Raw genomic sequence first — 18,697 nt, 5'->3', positions numbered from 1 at the left:
CTTGTCCCTTTGTTGAATCCTAATAGTATTGCTACCTTTTATCACCATAACTGCCCTTTGTATCTAAAACTCCTTTTTACGCATGATCCTAACTTCTTGTGGTCCTACCCCAGTTTCTGGAGGGTGGCAGGTTGTGGCTGGGTCTGTGCCAATGGACTGAAGTAACACTTATTTCAGTGAAGCTGATGTCAACATGATCATGTAGGAGTGTGCAAGCCCACTCTAGATATTAACAATAATATCAGGAGCTCCATGCCTTCCTTTCTAATGGCAGATTTTCCAAAGCATGGTTCGTGGTGAGCCAGAGGTTTTATAAGGACAGATGTGCTATGCTAAGCTATATTGTTAAGCTAAGCTATACTACCAAGAAAACTAATTAATCAGCATTGGGGCAGCTTCATACCTGAGGATACTGGAACGGGTTCCCTGTTTCTTAAAGCACTGGGCTAGGATTTTAGAGTCCCTTATTGTTGGCAGGGAATCAAATTAACTTCAGGAAAGATGAAATTCATTCCAGGTCTTTATGGTTAACTTTAAGTAACATGAAATACAGCTTCTGCAGAGTACTTAATGTTGTGTTTTTATAATTATATAAAGGCACTGATCACTCATAAGGGATTGGGTAAACATGTTGTGGGTTCATTTATTTAGACTAGGCACATGAGAACAGATATAAATGGGTAGAAAGCTTGAAGACATCAGCAGCAGAGCTGTGTATGTGTGCTCTGCTCAAAGCAAAATTGAAACTAAGACTGGATCACATGACACACTACTGCTATCAGAAATTTGGTGAGTGAGGGAATTTGGTGTAATGAGGAAGAAGTGCTGTTCTGATCTTTTACAAGACAAGGTGTAATCCGAGAGAAGGAGCGAGAGACAGGGAGACCTGAGACCTGAGACCTAAAGGCATTCATTATGTGAGCAGGTAGGTAATTGGTTGTTGAGTTTTGTGTGTTTTGTTGGCTAAACTAGGGCAGTAGTTTAAACCAGAAATGTATATGTACTTAATCAAATTTATAGCTTTAATAAGTTAGAATAATTAATATAACTACAAATGATCATTGAGTGATATTTCAATACTTTAAATCTTAGTTAGTTAAATAAAATATAATAAAGATTGCAGGTTAGGTGATGTGTTGCAGCTGTAGTATGTGGGATTTGAATGCTGTGGTACACAGAGATCTGTGTGTCCTCGTACATGAACCCAGAAAAAGTTAGCATGCATGTATAGCATGTAATTAAGCAGGCCTGGAACGTTGGCCTTTATTGCAAGGGCTATGGAGTATAAAAGTGGGGGAGTCTTATTACATTATTTATTTACTTATTTATGGGGCATTCGTGAGACCACACCTAGAGTGCTGCATACAGTTTTCACCTCCTTATTTAAGCAGGGATATACTTACACTGGAACTATGGGGCACAATTTCAGAATAAGGGGTCTCCCATTTAAGTTAGAGATGAAAAGGAATTTCTTCTCCCAGAGGGTTGTTAATCTTTGGGATTCTCAACCCCAGAGAGCAGTGGAAGCTGGGTCGTTGAATATATTCAAGGCTGAGTTAGACAGATTTTTGATTGACAAGGGAGTTCAGGGTTATTGGGATGCAGGCAAGAAAGTGGAGTTGAGGTCAGATCAGATAAGCCATGATCTTATTAAATGGTGGAGCAGGCTTGAGGTGGTGAAAGGCCTGCTCCTAATCCTATTCTTTATTTTTCTTCGAGACTGGCGGCAGGTACAGTCACTTCACCATTAACTACAAAATCTGAGCCCATGTATATTTGTTCTTCAGAAGTGATCAAGGGTGCCATCTTGTGGAAAACATCAAACCTTTTCACAATAGCTCACTGGGGGTCAGTATAGCATTGGTGAAGTAAAAATACATCTTTTGAGGTGACATCCACAATTAACAACATTACAACCCCCATGGATACAATCAATAATTTTCTTCATAACTGCCAAACCATGTTGGGAACTAAACTTCATAGATACCAGATCTCATTTTTATAAAATTACATGTTTGGATTAACTGTTTCTGAATTAACAAACAACAATAGTAACTTTCATTTTAAGGGAGTTATATTTCATAAATCACAAATAACAACAATGAAAAGTATAAAAAATATCTATAAATAAATGCCATTTAACAGCACCAACAACATTTTTTATTGGAAAACCAAGGTGAAGGATTCCCCAAATAATATGAAGAATAAAATAGGTGTAGATCAGGATACAGAAAGGGGGAGAGTAAAAACAGACTCTGTCTCATCCCTCTGATACTTAGCAGTGTCTACGAAAGTGGTAGTGACAATCTAGGAAGATGTCCCAGTATTTTTGTGGAAGGTTCTCTTTCTCTTTCCCAGGATAAAGTTATCATAATGTATCAAAGGCAACGAGAAAGTGAAATATAAATTATTTCCTCCCTTAGCATCTTATCAAAGTAATTGTAAATCTCTTTACCCAGTAGGGTGACGTGTTATTTGTCATCTTTCAGTAGCATTGTGGAGACCCAAAATATGAGATGGAAAGGCTATTGGAGGGTCGCTTACCAGACACCAGCAAAGGACCCTGTCAGTGAATAGCTCCATTAAATTAGTAATGGATCGTATTTTAAGCTATTCAGCAGGGCATTAGAATTGTGAAGCTTAATCATCTTAACACAAGAAATTAACCACTTGACCTAGCATTGAATTAAGCTTTTTTTTAAACCGAAAACATGCCACTGTTGAAATGCAGCCACAAGCCCAAAATTCATGTAAATGGAGATCTAGATTAGGATTTGATAACATAGATAATATTTTTGGACAATAACTTCATAGATGATAGTTTTGGTCAGCGGTAGCATTCCTGCTTCTGATTCAAAAGTCACCAAACCACTTTTGTGCAGCACCCCTTAAACGAGTATTCAATAAGTAATCTGCACCTGGCAGGCTGCCTCAAACTGACCTGAACTATTTGCAACCTCAGCTACCTATTTGACTGTTTGAGCTGAGCTTCCCATCCCATATGCTATACATCACTAAGATTGTTTACTTGGCGATAGTACATTCACTTCCCTCATCCAAGCCATTAATATATATTGTAAATAATTGAGGCCCCAGCACTGATCCCTGTGGCACTCCACTAGTTACAGGGTGCCATCCTGAAAATGCTCACTGCATCCCAACTTTCTGTCTTCTATTAGTTAGCCAATCTGCTATCCATGCTAATATACTATCCCTAAAACCATGGGCTCTTATCTTGTTAAGTAGCCTTATGTGCGGTATCTTATCCAACGCCTTTTGAAAATCCAAATATATTACATTACTGGTTCCCCCTTATCTATCCTGCTTGTTGCCTCCTCAAAGAATTCTAATAAATTTGTCAGGCATGATTTCCCCTTCATGAAGCTATACTGACTCTGCTTGATTATATTATGTATTTCTAAATGCTTTGCTATTACATTCTTTATAATAGACTCTAACATTTTCCCAGTGACGGATGTTAAGCTAACTGGCCTATAGTTACCTGTTTTTTGTCTCCCTCCCTTTTTGATTAAGGGTGTTACATTGGCAGCTTTCCAATCCTCGGGGGATCCTGTGCGATGCTGGTAAAACCTCATTTACACCGGAAAATTGCAGCTAATTGGTTATTGATGAATTGTAATTGGCTTCCCCCTCCTGCTGGGTGGGTTGCCATTACTGCCTCAAGGAAAAGCGTGAGAAAGTGGGAACATGTCAGGGACCAGGAAGACCTCTTTCTCTGCAATTTTCCTGGCCCCTCCAAGTCCCTGGGAAACCTCCCCCTCCCATTAGGTTTAAAGTTCTACCTGGGAACTTGGAAATTTAAGTATGGTTATACTGCAGAAATTGTGATAGCAAAGCAATGTGAGCATACCTCCTGTAATGAGCTCACACCTTTTGGAATTTAATGCCCCTGCTGGAGGCAAGTTCAGAGGTGGAGGAGGGGGCATGTGATTGGTTGAGAGGGTGTGGTGTGTGGAGATTCCGCTGCCTTCCCGCCTCTCTCTGTTTAAGTCTGAGGTGGGAAGGCTTGCAGATTGCCAAGCGAGACTCTTAAGTGGCTAGTAACTTAAACTAGCTAGTAAACTTGCTAGTTTACGCTTAAAGTTTATTTTCTCCCTCTTTTTTTTTTGGTCATCATTTGTTGGTTTTTAAAACTTTCCCAATCCTCTGGCTTAAGTGGCCAATTAAAGGTGACTAAATTGCCTTATCCTGCCGCCGCTGTTTTTTAAAATTCTTTCACGGGATGTGGGAGTTGCTGGATAGGCCAGCATTTATTGCCCATCCCTAATTGCCCTCGAGAAGCTGGTGGTAAGCTGCCTTCTTGAACCGCTGCAGTCCATGTGCTCTAGGTACATGGTGCTGTTAAGGAGGAAGTTCCAGGATTTTGACCCCAAATTTAACCAGCTGCGAGCAGGTTGCCCCTGGAAGCTGGGTCCTTCATTCAAAGGCATTCTGTGCCTGACCGAGGGAACTGGCATCAGGAAGGGCGAGCCCACAGGAAGCCACTGCCCAACACTGCCTCCCCAACTAGCCCTGTCCCTGGTAAGCCCATCCCGCCCTGCTGACTGTCTCCAGAAGATCCAATGCGGATTCCCTGGGTGGGCATAGTGCAATACCAGTAGCAGCCACCACTCCAGGTGGCACTGTTGGTACTGTAGTACTGCTGGCTTCTATTTGGCCGGCAGCTGTTGGAGGTGGGATTTCCAGTGGGAGGCCCGGTGCTGTCCCGGTAATTGCCTGATTACCTTGGAATACCGTCGGGTCGGGACCCATGTTGCCGTCCCTAAATTCCGTCCCTTGACATGAGTCCAGAGGAACTACTGATTTGATTCTATATTCTCTCTGTTGGTGCATGTCAGAAATTGCTTTATATTAAAGGAGTGGTGGTATTATTAGCTTGCAACATTGTTTATGGCTCTTGCAAGGAATTAGATATTACGTAAATCTTATTAATTCGCAGAAAATGAATGTACAAATTATTGGACGCTTGTTCCAGAGCAAAACGCTTATCATTCCAGAGCAAACCTTGCATTTATTTTTCATTCCATTTAATTATCACATGTTTGGGCACTGAAAATAACCCTCACTCTCGCCTAATAAATCAGATTCTCTGAAGCATTACTGCACTTCTGTTTAACTTACTTAACACCAACTTTTTAAACTTTTAACCCTTACCGTACCAAGTAAACAAAAAAAATGTCAGCTTAGCAGATCCACATGCCGGGCTTTTAAGGGTTAAAACAGAAGCATAAAATAGAGCCTGTTTCCATTCTAATCCTCCTCTTAAATGTTTCGACCATTCCATGAGGCAACTGGCTTCACATTGTCACTATTCTTCCTGTTGTGGGAAGGAATTCCTCCTAAATCCTTCCTTTGATCTGTTGGGGGACTCTTGTTATATTGAGATACCCTCTTATTCTGAATTCATTCGCCAGTGGAAAGGAAGAGGGTTTGTCGGTGACGTCTGAGACTGAGTCGGTTTTATCTGGCGAGCAGTGGTGAATGGACGGGGGGCCGGTTTTTGTCGCCTCTGAATGCTAATTGCAGGGCGTGTGAGAGTTTGCAATCCACCCTCCCTGCCGGGGCGGAATGAGAGCATTGTTCCCGGAGGGGTTGGTATTGAGTGGTGCTTTGTTTCGGCCCATTACGGTAAAGAGGGGCGGGCGGCTGTGCCGGAGCAGCTCTCGCCGCAGTGTCTTCATTCATTCATTGATTCCTGCAGGTGGAAATTGGTGAGAAGCAGCCTCAAGGCGCCGGTACGTAACAGAGCTTCCCGGCACAGCGAGAGGATCTGTAGGGAAATGTACAGCCGGGAGTGCCTGCCTGGCTTTAACCGGGACTGAAATCCTTTTAGAATAAGAGGCATCTTTGCTCCTCCTGCCATGGAAGAGAGTGCGAGCGAATTGCTGCCGGATCTGAAGGATTTGGAGAACAAGGTGGGACGGAAGACGCCCGAAGGTTTGCTGCGCTGGCTGCGGGAGGACACGGCCCGGGCAGCCGGGGAGAAGGGGGACAGCCCCGGGGCTGGTGATGAGCAGGCAGCGCTGTTCTCCGGACAGAGCAAGAGGCTGCCACAGGGGCTGGCCGAGAAGATCCGAGTGCTGAGGCTGGAAATGGTGAGGTGGTGCTGGCGGGGGAGGTTTACATTTTTTAAACGGAGCCCGCTTTGGCGTCTGCAGGTATTTGGAAATGTGGGTGAAGCCAGCTGTAAAGTGTGATTGTAGTAATGTTTATTTACCCTGGCAACACCCGCTCACAAATACACTGCTGCTGGAAAGTAACTTCACAGATCGACATTTAATATTAAATGGATGTCGGGGACACTGTCTATAATCTATGGAGGTGCTTCCCTCGCCTTTGCCGCTGGCAAACACTTTGAAGCACAAGCGGATGTCACCTGAGTAATCTGCACATTAACACCTTCATTAACTGCAGGCTTGTTTGTAAATGGCCTCAGATCGACTCTTTCAATTTTGAAACCAATCTCATCAAGGCTGATTAAAGAAGTTGTTCTTTTCCAGGCAAGCTTTCCACTTTTTTAAAAAAAAAACCCACCCCACTTCATGCCATAAAAACAAAAAGCTAAAAGCTTCATGCCATGTTAGTTTAGAGACGATGCCTGGATCTGGCAAGATCCGAAGCAGCATGTCCCTAGGCGCTCTCTACCGCCTGGGTGGTGTTGCCTGTGTTTGGCTGTCCCTGGTGTGTGTGTGTGTGTGTGTAAGGCAGGGGAAGAGAGATTTGAAAACTTGTTGTAATGTTGGGGTTTACTTTGTTTCACTTGGCATTGAACCCAGAACGCAGCATTTGAAAGCAATTGCATTAATTCATTCGAAATTGAGCTTTTTTTTATAATTTGCAAATGTCATTAGATTATTTTTGTTGAAACACTGGCTAACTTTATAGTAACATTTGTGTAACGCTTCATGTTTCTGGACTCCTTCAGGATGAAATTCAACAAATTAATAGTGATGGCTGATTTAAGAGAAAAGAAAAGCAGGTGCATGACTAAATTATCTAAATCAGCTTGAAAAATCCATTCTTTCCCATATTATACTGGCGAGGGCGGGATCTCCTGTTTGTCAGTCTCTGGCCAGCCCGCAGACTCTGAAGCTTTAACCACACCCTAACCTGAGTTAATTCAACCCATAGACACTCGGGGTTGATTCTGGTATCTAACTTGTCTTTAGGGTCACCTACCTCCCAAGATCAGCAAACTAACGCGAGCACTGGAACTTAACATCTTAAGTGTTGCTTAACTTTTCTATTTCTATTTTTAAACGTTAAAATTACCCACTGCATCCGTTTGGTCTCGAGGGGTACTGCAATTTTTCTTTCAATCCACAACCCGTCCCCCATATCACTTCAGATTTTAAGATAACATTATGAATAAGGACGTAAAAAGGAGTAGTAATAAGCCATTTGGTCCCTCGAATTTGTGCCCTATTCAGTAGGATCATGGCTGATCTTATTGTGGTCTTAACTTCACTTTCCTGCCTGCCCACCTGTAACCCTTGACTCCCTTAAAGATCAAAATCTATCTAACTGAGCCTTGGATATATTCAATGACCACTGCTCAGTGGGGAAGACAATTCCAAAGATTAACAACCCTTTGAGAGAAGAAATTCCTTTTCATGTCAGTCTTAAACAGAAGACCCCTTTATTCTGAAACTGTCCCTTGGTTCTAGATTCCCCATGAGGGAAAACAACTAAAATCATCCCCTTAAATAAGGAGACTGTATGCAGTATTCTAGTGAATTTTAGAAATGAATGAATCATGATCAGATCAGACTGGTAGTGTTTGACATTGTAGGATGACAGGCTATTTTTGAATGTAAATAAATTTGCCTATGTATCTGTTTTGTCTCACTTTTCCCATCACTGTATAACTGTGTGATTTAACTGCTTTGTGAGATATAAGTAGTTTACTTATGACACAGCTAATTGGATCAGGTGAGAGTTTTTCAGTAAAGAAAGAGAACATGCAGATTCAGAAACAATGGGTTTTGGGGGCTGATAGATACAGAAATCATGGGGTTGCTGAAATAGATTGGGTGAGGGGGCAAAAGTTAAACTGAAATGGCACACTTACCCACTCTTCCACCCCAATCTGACCGATTGTAATTTTAAATTGCTTGAAGCTGGCTGGGCCCTCTTCAAACATGCAAGTTGGTCTCTGATGACTTAATCTTAACCTTGAGCTGTTGGTTCAGTGCGTGGTACCAGAAGAAACAAGGTCAGTTTGTTTTTCATTTCCTATGGGCCAGGAGGAACCTCATAAGGAAACCTTGGGCCTTCCTTGTCCTGCAATTGCCCTCTGCTGGGCTTGTCGGGGGCTGTTCCCTCCAAACTGCATGATTTTAACATCTGATTAATCGTTTCCCACAGGCTTGTTGGTTGGAAAGCAACATGCTAATGAGGCCAGACAATGTAATAATGTCCCACCCTGCCTGCTCCCTCTCCTGCATGGACATGCAGTTTGCACTGCTGCATTCTTGCCTGGGAGTTAAAAACTGACCATTGTCTGCACATTCTTAAAAATACTCAATATTTAAGTAAATGCAGGATAAAATTTGATATATTGGCACCACATATATAATAACTTAAAATGTATATTTCTAAATGCAATATCCATAGCATGCATCATTCTTTTTGGAAGTTTGCCATATTAAAATGTTAATCAAAATACCTTTTATTTTCATTAGCTAGTGATACTCTAATAGTGCAACATTCATAAATTTACTCTTTAGCATAAATCGCATGCTGCTTGTTTTTTTATTATTCGTTCATGGGATGTGGGTGTCGCTGGCAAAGCCAGCATTTATTATCCATCCCTGGTACCCTACGGAGGGCATTTAAGAGTCAACCACATTGCTGCAGGTCTGGAGTCACATGTTGGCCAGACCAGGTAAGGACAGCAGATTTCCTTCCCTAAAGGGAAGGATAATGCCTAGAGGGCATTAGTGAACCAGATGGGGTTTTTACAGCAATCAACAATGGTCATCATTAGACTTTTAATTCCAGATTTTTATTGAATTCAGATTCCACCATCTGCCATGGCGGGATTCGAACCCAATGCATTACCCTTGGTCTCTGGATTACTAGTCCAGCGACAATGCCACAACATCATCATCTGAATCAGTGGTATTTTCTTTGAAAGGGGAGTAAGAGAGATTTTGTCACTCCATGCTGCGTTTGGTAATGTGGAGTTTCCAAACCAAAGATGTGAACAGAACACTGGAATCAAAGAGGGTTTATTTACAATTTTTAACTTTTTTTATATATATGTGGGAAAAATAATTCATATATTCAGTGGAACATTGCCTTCTCACATTTTCTCAAACACTAAAATTAAATTTAAAATCATTTGAATCAAATTATTCAAACTCCACAGATGGAAAATTCAGAAAATGAGATTCCTCCCAATCTCTACCTGGGCGATGCACAAGAGCTTCCCAGAAAGGAGAATGATAATAAGTATAAGTTTGGCAGATTTTATTTAAGGAGTAAAGAGAAAATTCATGCATTAAAGATGCTGTAAATCTAATGTTCCTATGATCATCACCCTTTATTATACAAGTTGTTTGCACACTAAAGAATGGTTTCACAGTGTATGCTATAATACACTTCTCAATTTATTCAAGTAAATGCTGTGAGGGCTATGCATAATTATGTAGATCTTGCTAGAGTGTTGGGTATTGGAGCTGGTGCCATCCCTAGTCAGGATATCCTAATGACTTGTGGGGAGGGGGTGTGTTGTAGACTTCAGCATTTGTAGGGCCTTGTTACCTGCACCCTGAAGAGTTAGTCCTAAGGGTGATCCAGCTGTGAATGAGTGACTGGTTTGTAGGAAGGTGCCAAGCACCTCCTTGTGTTTCTCCAGATCTGTTTTGGAATGTGGTTGAAGATATTTAATGAATAAAGTATATTTTTGCAAAAAAAAAGATCTGTTAGCAGCCTATACATTACCAGTACTTGTTCCGATTGGTAGATATCCTATATGATTTGACTGCATTTGTTGACTTGGATTGTACCAGAGCAGGGGGTGGGGTGCATTATTTGAGAGATCTGTGAGATTCTGAAAGGGACCGGGGTTCATTTTCTAGATTAAGGCTGGGTATATGTGGGCTTGGGTTCAGATGGGTGGTTAGCACTATTAAGTAGCCAGCAGCACATTGTTCAAGAGGATGGGGTGGGATCAGCACAAAAGTAAGAATGTGGGTTTTTGGCCAACCCTCCTGCCAGAGTTGGGTGAAATATACTACATTTGAGGGCAATGAGACGTTCTGTGGTGTTGAGAATCGGCTCTAAGTGGGACAGTTTGCATTAGATTATAGCATCCTAGGTGAAATGACAGACTTGATAGTGCCAATCATCGCATTGAGTGATACAAAACGTGCTGATTAGCCCATGCTGGAAACTATTCCACTGCATTCCGATGAATGCCCTATCAGAAATAAATTGGTCACAATCTGATGTGAAAAGGCCTCAGTGCTTGTGTACCATACAGGTTCATATCCACCACCACCACCACCTGCTTAACTATTGTAAATTATTGGCAGATTCCATTGAGTAGTGGCTAGTTATAATGTAGAAGCAACGTGATCCTCAATGTTGCAGACTGAATCACTGGCCAAACAAACTGTTAAGATCTCTTTTTTCCTCCCCCACTCCAAAACAACATCAGTGAATCATGAATTTGTGATCCAGCAACCTCTCTAATTGCTCTGAGTGCTGTTGCCTTTATACATTTAAGGGTCAGAGTAGAAATTGCTTATCAGAATCATTATTATTTAATGCATATTCAGGCAGTGTGTGCTACAAAATTTTGCCAGATAGCCAGTTTAAGGCTTGATTTTTGACATTAAACTTTGGTTATTCCCAAGACCTAGGATGTTGGAAAATTGTCATAGATATTTTTCCCTGCTCATACATCTGTTTATTTTTGTATATAGGTATAAGCGATGTCAGTGCTGTAGAGCCATATTAGTACTTGCGGTTGTAATGCATGGGAAGTAAATGGGAGCAAGGTACGCATAACTCCAAAGCAAACCAATTGTGCTTTCTTTGCCATCCCTTTGCTGGTAGTCATGAGCTAGTGTGAAGCTGAGCCAATAAACCCACAGCCCAAGATGTTATCTAAAGGTGCTGAGTTAGTTCATCTCAGCCAGGCCAGTCCTAGCAACCTAAAATTGGTCTTGACTTCACGAAGGTAAGGAGGGCAAAAAAAAAAACAACCTGGTTTCTCATGGTCCAATAGCCTAATATTACTCATGTGTGAATGGCCACCTGAATGAGTTGTTGGAGAGTGGCTAGAGTCAGTGAAACTGTAGCTTATAATGTTTTGGTCTCTTCCAAAAAGGAAAGAGAATTTTTTATCAGCACACTAGAGATTTCATATATTTCAATTCTGTGAATTCCTGAAGTATGATCCAACAATTTATTTCAAAATGCAATTGTTCCTTTCAGTGTTACAATAATTCACATTTCAGACTTGATGACTGCTGGACTTCTTTATTTCAGAAGAAGTCTGCCACTTGGTGGAGCTACCTCCTATACCATTTGTGGCAGAATCCATATTAAAGGTGTACTCTGAATTGTTTGTGGTTTCAAATGGTGTGAAACAAGGATGTGTAGTGGGCCTAGTTCCGTTCATACTACAACAAAAACAAAAAACTGAATTTATGTAGCACTTTTAACATGGTGAAATGTCCCAATGTGCTTCACGGGACCTTTATCAAACAAAATTTGACAGAGTTGCATATGGAGATTACCAAACACTTGGGTCAGAGGTAGGTTTTAAGGAGGAAAGTAAGGTAGAGAGGAGAGTTTAGGGTGGCAATTCCAGAGCTTAGGGTCTCAGCAGCTGAAGGCATGGCCACCAATAGTGGAGCAATTTTAACATTAGGGATGTGCAGGAGAGCAGAACTGGAAGAGCACATCTATCTTGGATGGTTGTAGGACTGATGAGGGTTATGGATATACAGAGGGGTAGGGCCATGGAGGAAAGTTTGAGGTATTGCTTAAGCGGGAGCCAATGTAGTTTAGTGAGCACTTGAGTGATGGGTAAATGGGACATTGGAATATCTAAAGACTTGGTCGTATTAACTGACAGTACAAGGTCACTAACCAACAATGCGGCTTTAATAATCAGGGCTCCTGTTCCATTGGGTTAGATATGTTGTCTGGATATGTTGTCAGGATGGACAGCAGGTAGTTGCTGAAGCAAGCACTTTATGGAGAAGTAGTGGGTGCCAGCAAACTAGACATTGAAGATTCACAAAGTGGTGCAACATGGCCTTGGGGAGACCCTGACCACCACCAGACAGTAGTGGCTTGAAGTAATGAAGAAATTTGTGCGACATCACTGACAGCAAGATGCAACAGATAGAAGGGTCGACAGCATCAGAGGGCTCAACAGGTAATCCCACAGGAACATGGATATGTGACACTTGTAGAAATTTTTGTTCCATATTGGCCCGAATAGTCATCAACGCATCCACTTACCATTATCTTATGCTCTCTTCACTACTGGCACTACCATTTTTGTGTACAACAGAACCACCACCATGATCACTGGAGCCAAGCTTTATGAAGATAAGTGATAATCTGATGTGTAATATGCTTTTAAGAAGAATGTTATAATAGAAGATCACATGATCTTATTATCCAATGACAGAGTAGCATGGGTTACCTGAGTAGTGTGTAGTCTGTGGTTAGTAGTCGAGAGTAAGAGTCTGTGTAATGTAGAGGCAGGGTTTTAGTTGTAAGTACACAAGTGTAGCTGCTGAGTTCCTTTGTAAATAAATAGAATGTGCTCTACATAAGAACTGTCTGCTGATCTGCTGTGCCAATGGTACCACTTCGGTCATCCCGAAATAAGCATGCAACCCTGATTCATTAGTCCAACTAAACTAGTGGCCAAGGGTCCAACAAGATATCTTTGTAATATTTTCCAGTAAGGCAATGCTGTGAGTCTTTTTGACATTAATTCATTTATCAGGTCTGTGCTTCAGGTTTAGAGACCTAAGGCTGGATTTTATGGTGATGACGGGATGAGGCCCTTAAGTGGCCATTAACTGACCGCTTAAGAGCCTCAATAGGATCAAGGGTGGGTGGGGGTCCCGATGCCTCCCCGCCCCTCATAAAATTTCAGACAGGTCGGGGGTGGGCAGTTTGGCAGTGGGAAGGCCACTGTTAGATTTGACATGCCCCCCACAATTCCCCCCACCTTCAACCTGCCAGCGGGGGAGTGAAAAATCCAGCCTGTGGTGTTGGTATGGTAGTTTAGTTATTCCAAAATGGCAGCTGGAAAATTTGAAATTGTTTTTAAAATCTGGAATTTTAAAAGCTGATTTGGGTTAGTGAATGTCATGAAATCCAACTGGTTCACGAATGTCTTTTTGAGAACGGTGAGTAATCAAAAAGGGACCATTTGGGGAACCTAAGCAACGACCTGTTCAAATGCTGATTTAATTAAAGCCTTTCTGCATTGCCCCATTTAAAAGTGGTTTCTTGGATAATTCAGGTAGCAGAAACTAACTTCTTTACATCACCTGGTCTCCTGGGCTGGTAATAATCTCTCTAAAGTAATTATAACTGTCCTGTCAGATCAGTGCCTAAATTAAAATGCGGATAAATTTCAAAACTGAATTAATGCTATTAAAAAGGGAGGAGTATTCTCTTTAGTAAGTGTTGGCCATTTGGAGCATTGGGTTTTCTTTCTAATCCTTGACCACCAGTACCAGAAATGCAACTGCAGTCAGTTGAATAACAGATTTATTTCCCAAGCAAGACAACACACTAACTGTTGTTGCTCTTGTGCAGAGAACTTGCTTCAAGTTTCTGATCTCTACTGTACTGTATGGGAGAGAAGAAGCAGTGCACAAAGATTAGTTACTTTCCTTTCAGGATGCAAGGATAATTGGAGGATTAATAATTCCTAATGACCTGCTCAAGAGTAGCATCTCTGAAGGCCTGGGATTGATTGAGGTGGTGCAGGAAGGCAGATGGGGAGAAAATATTTGGAATATTATTTTTCTCATTTGAATGGTCCTCAGGGTTGAAGCATACCAGACATCAATGTGTGTAAAGGGTCTTTGAGCGACCCTTATTCAACTTGAAGTTATTGGCCATAAAGAGTCCTGGGATACTGAAGGGAAAGCATTTCCTGTTCATAGTTCTTGTCCTTGGTAATAACCTGATCTCATATATTAAAAATGAAATTGGTCAGCAAGATATTAACTTCTTGTAAAAAAAAATGTTTCTTTAGGCAGTAAAATGTGATGCTGTTATGATTTCACCTGTAATTGTTTATTTTTACCATTAGGCATATCTAAAGGCGATTGATATAAAGATAATGCACCAGTTGATGGCTGTTAATGAAGGGATTGAGGCAGTGAAGTGGATTTTAGAAGAAAAGGGCACTCTTGCCAGCAGATGCAGCAGTCTGACCAGCAGTATGTACAGCCTTGTGGAGAGTCAGGAGACCTCAAGGAGAGGTAGCTGGAACAGTCTGCAGGATCCAAATGATAAATTGGATGGCATTTCCATTGGAAGTTTTTTGGACACTTTGGCTGACGATATGGATGAATATTGTCAGACCACCATGGATCCTTTGTCTTCTACCCCCTCAAATCAAGGAGGCCCATTCACCTCAATGGAGAAAGAAATATATACCAATGAGACACACTGTCAACAAACCAACATGGCTAATGGCTTTTCGGAAAAGCAAGGAAACAGTGTTGCTGATTGCAACGTGGAAAATAAATTTTCTCACGATAAATTATGCAAAGATGTTGCGAAACTGAAGATTCAAAAAAATGGGAAAATAGATTATGATGGTTGTAAACTAAATAAAATGCATATTGAATATGATGCCCACTGGCACTGGGTGCAGTCACAAGATGATGTAACATTCCTGTGAGGAGGTAGGGTTGACACTCTTATTGATCAATGCAGTGGTACTCAACCTCCCCTCATTCAGAACCATTATAGCACCTGAATTATCACCATTAGCACCACAGGAGAATTCTCTTTAGTAAATGTAGACTATTTGGAACTTTGGGTTTTCTTTTTAATCCTTGATCAAAAATCATTTTTAAGCAGTAAATGAATGTGCAAGTTTCAAAAGACATCTGCTGTTCAAAAAGGTTATTCTGCTCTGTTTCATTTTAGTGATGTGTGCCAGTGGCAAAACACTTGCTTTGGCTGCTTTTTTTTAATATTGCAGACTCAGACAGCCAAATTCAAAAGTACAGACGGTCAGTATGGCAAAATATAAAAAAACACACTAGGTATTATAATAAAAGCCAAATATTTCAAGTGTCAGAACAGAGTAGCAGCCTGAGAGATTTGGCAGTTTTAAGAAATCTGAAAGCACCAAATTGGATTTCAAGCACTGAGACTACATTTAGATTAGAATCTCAATTGGTGCAAATAATTAGTTTGTAACTGTGTTCTAAAGAGATGGTGCAAATGCAGCCTTAATTAGGAGTTCTAGCTCAACCTGACATTGGAACAAAGCACATTTAGGTTGGGCCACAGCTCTGCATTTACACTATACATGTTCAGCATTGATATGAAGTAAGAAACTATTTCACACTGACTATGTAAATGCATTCTAGATAAAAAGCAAGCTATTTCTATTATATAACATTTATAATTCTAAAATGTATTTTGGTGGTTGTGACCATTAACGAGGAATAAAAATCTGCATTGTGTTCTGACTAGCCAAATATGACTTGAGCTACAGGTTGAGTACCATTTTCCTAATGTATAGGATCAGCATGATCTCATGATGGATGGTTTTATTGAATGTCGTATCAATAATCGTACTGTTTTGTACCTATTCCAAAAATTAGGAAGCATGATAATTGTAGTATAACTATAATATTGATTGGATGTACATTCCTTTGCGATACTAGTATATTTCTGAGGTCTTGGTCTAGCAAATGAAAGATTACAATTTTGTATATGGGAGGTAAGCACTTAATTAGTAAAATTTATCAGTGGTCTGGGAAGAGAAACATTCCAAGGTTCAGCGGGTTTAAATATCTGCATAAACTTAAAATATTTGAGCTACTCTTGTAAAGTTATTCCTTTCTTGTCTGGATAGTTCCAGCTGCCAGTTTTTGCTGGGCTTACCTGCTGCATGAGCCCTGTCTTTGTCACTATGTAGCTTTTTCACATGGAGTATTTTTGTGCACATATTCACCTCTGCTGATTTGGTTGCGAGGGAAATTCTGGTTCATGTTTAAATTAGTTGTAAATTAGTTGTAAATAAGGTAAATAAGTTGTCTCTCTCCATGGCTGGAAAACCTTTTCTCAAATGTCATTTGATTCAACAGCTATACTTTTCCCTTCATGAGGACAGACATTAGAAATATCATAAAGGTAGCTTATTTCTACTTTATTAAAAGGGAGGCATCAAATCTTCAGAATGTTATTGCATTTCTACACAAATTGCAGATATAACCACGTTTTATGTAGTTATTCAAAAACCTTCACTTTGAGATCTGATGCAGATTTCTCTTGATGCAAACACATAATTGACTTTGGTAAGGTACAAAAATTTTTTTCCCAGGTGATGTTGAATGATAGATTTTTGAAAACTGCAGAGATTTGCTATTGTTTAAAAAAAATAGCTGGTATTCTGCAAACCTGGAGTTACAGTTTGACCTGGTTTATTCAAATTCTGGAATACTGACTTTTATTAAATTGCAAACCACTAGCTGACTCTGATATCCATTCAAAAATGTGCAAAAGAATGAAAATCACATAAATGCAGTATAAGGTCAAAATCCTGGAACTCCCTTCTTAACAGCACTGTGGGTGTACCTACACCACATGGACTGCAGCGGTTCAAGAAGGCAGCTCACCACCACCTTCTCAAGGGCAACTAGGGATGGGCAATAAATGCTGGCCCAGCCAGCAAAGCCCACAATCCCGTGAATGAATAAAAAAAAATTTTGTTTGAGGAGAAAACATTGCTCAAAAATTGAGCAATTTTCATTACAGTTTGCATATACTCAAGAACACACTCAGCATTCCAACAGTATAGAAGCTGATACTCAAACTTGTGACGAAACTTGATGGCTGGTGTGGGATGGAAGAAAAGAAAACCTTTTTATTGCTTTGCCTTGATTGTTGAACCTTTTTTGATATCCCTAAATTTTAATGTATTTGCAACTACTTCAGATAGTGAAGGTCATTGGGAGTTATTGGAGGTGTGGTAGTGTGGGATGGACTATGTTCCTCCTCCAAACCACCACCACCTGAATTTTTAGCATTCTTGCTGATGGACATGGGCCTACTGTTTAATTGAGCCAATTCTTCCTGTCTCTCTAAATGGGAAGCCAATCGATCAGATAAACCAAAGGCCAAAGTTGGCCTCTGCTTATACCTTTTTATTTAGTAAGATACTTCTTTGGAGTGCAGTTATAGGAGATCTAATGAGTGAGTTTAGTGTGTCTTCTAAAAGGATTGAATTTTGAAAGCCTGGCCAACAGCTGCAGCTGTAAGTGCTGTATTCATGTGTAAAATCAAGCCCTTTTATAATCTTATTTTGTATTTCATTAGGTTTACAATGCATTGTCCAGATATTAACAATGTATGTAAGCAGATGTAAGACAACAAAATGAAGAGCGTTTGCATCAATGACAGTAAAGCAGTCTAATAGGCATTTTTGGTTAAAAGGGCTTCTCCAGTTGATTGAATCCAAATTAAATGTAAGATTTTTGATAATCCAGTATGCCTATAATGGAAGCTGGGTAAAGGAAGAAAGAATGTTTGGCTTAATGATTTATGGATAAACCAGGTCTGACTCTCTATTGTTTTATGCTGTACTTCAGATGATTATTGTATTGTCAGAATTATTGATATTTCTGCTGAAGTATAAAGATACAAAGGCTCAAGGGTGATTGAAGTGCCTGCCAAACTTTAATGAAAGCAGGAAAAGAAACATTCTTTAGCAAAGCAACACAATGCACTAAAGTCTTAAAGTATGGTGGTTGCCAAACCATGAACATCTCTTTGTGTGTAACTTGTACATGTATATTGTATGATGTGTCTGGGTATTGTATCAATTGCCAAATTTAACTTGTTCAACGATAAATCCTTGAATCAATCCTGTGTGTTTGGGACTTGCTGTCTCATTCTAATTGAACTAAGATTTGCAGTAAGCTGCTTCATTCTATTAATTGTATTTAATACATTCCATGGTTATACATTTTATATTTTACTATAAAACTCAAAGCTTAGTTTTATGAATAAAATAATCAGTGTGATAATATACTTGTGAATATTACAGATATCTAAAGAATTACAGATCAATGCAGTAACATCAATATTAAACCCTTCTATTTACAAAGTTAAATTGTGTGTAGGTAATTTGAATAATGTCTGGTCAAACATTACTTGAATTAAACTCCTTATTTATGCTTTGCCTTTTTAATTAGCCTGTGTCCTTGCCATTAGCTACTTATTCATTTATGATGCCAGAGGATTTTTGATGTATCTTTAATTCAAATTCCAGTGCATCTAAACCAGTAGACTTTTCATTTGTTTAATGATCAATGTGACCTAACACAATGGGACCTGCCTTATTTATATACTTGCCTTGTGAGGATACCCTTTGTGAACTACCATTGGCCGTTAGCAGCTTCCGTTTTTTGCCTTTGTCTAATGTATGGATTTT

General features: G+C 40.1%; 1 protein-coding gene across 1 annotated transcript; it reads left to right on the top strand.

Moving 5' to 3' along the window:
• Window positions 1-5,003: 5,003 nt before the first annotated feature.
• Window positions 5,004-18,370, top strand: lurap1 (leucine rich adaptor protein 1). Its single transcript, XM_078561071.1, has 3 exons — window positions 5,004-6,116; window positions 14,330-16,683; window positions 17,581-18,370. The coding sequence occupies exons 1-2, from the start codon at window positions 5,883-5,885 to the stop codon at window positions 14,924-14,926; spliced, it is 831 nt and encodes a 276-aa protein (XP_078417197.1). The 5' UTR covers window positions 5,004-5,882; the 3' UTR covers window positions 14,927-16,683; window positions 17,581-18,370.
• The last annotated feature ends 327 nt before the right edge of the window (window positions 18,371-18,697 follow it).

The sequence above is a fragment of the Cetorhinus maximus genome, chromosome 17, assembly GCF_964194155.1.
Source record: "Cetorhinus maximus chromosome 17, sCetMax3.hap1.1, whole genome shotgun sequence".
Classification (NCBI taxonomy): domain Eukaryota; kingdom Metazoa; phylum Chordata; class Chondrichthyes; order Lamniformes; family Cetorhinidae; genus Cetorhinus; species Cetorhinus maximus.
The sequence above is the reverse complement of the archived record's forward strand: the minus strand, read 5'-3'. Positions and strand labels throughout refer to the sequence as shown.

Bases quoted from the DNA above. Each gene is read 5' to 3' on its own strand.
- lurap1 (XM_078561071.1), top strand. From the start codon at position 5,883: ATGGAAGAGAGTGCGAGCGAATTGCTGCCGGATCTGAAGGATTTGGAG. The intron at 6,117-14,329 runs GTGAGGTGGTGC...TTTTACCATTAG, and splicing joins GAGTGCTGAGGCTGGAAATG to GCATATCTAAAGGCGATTGA.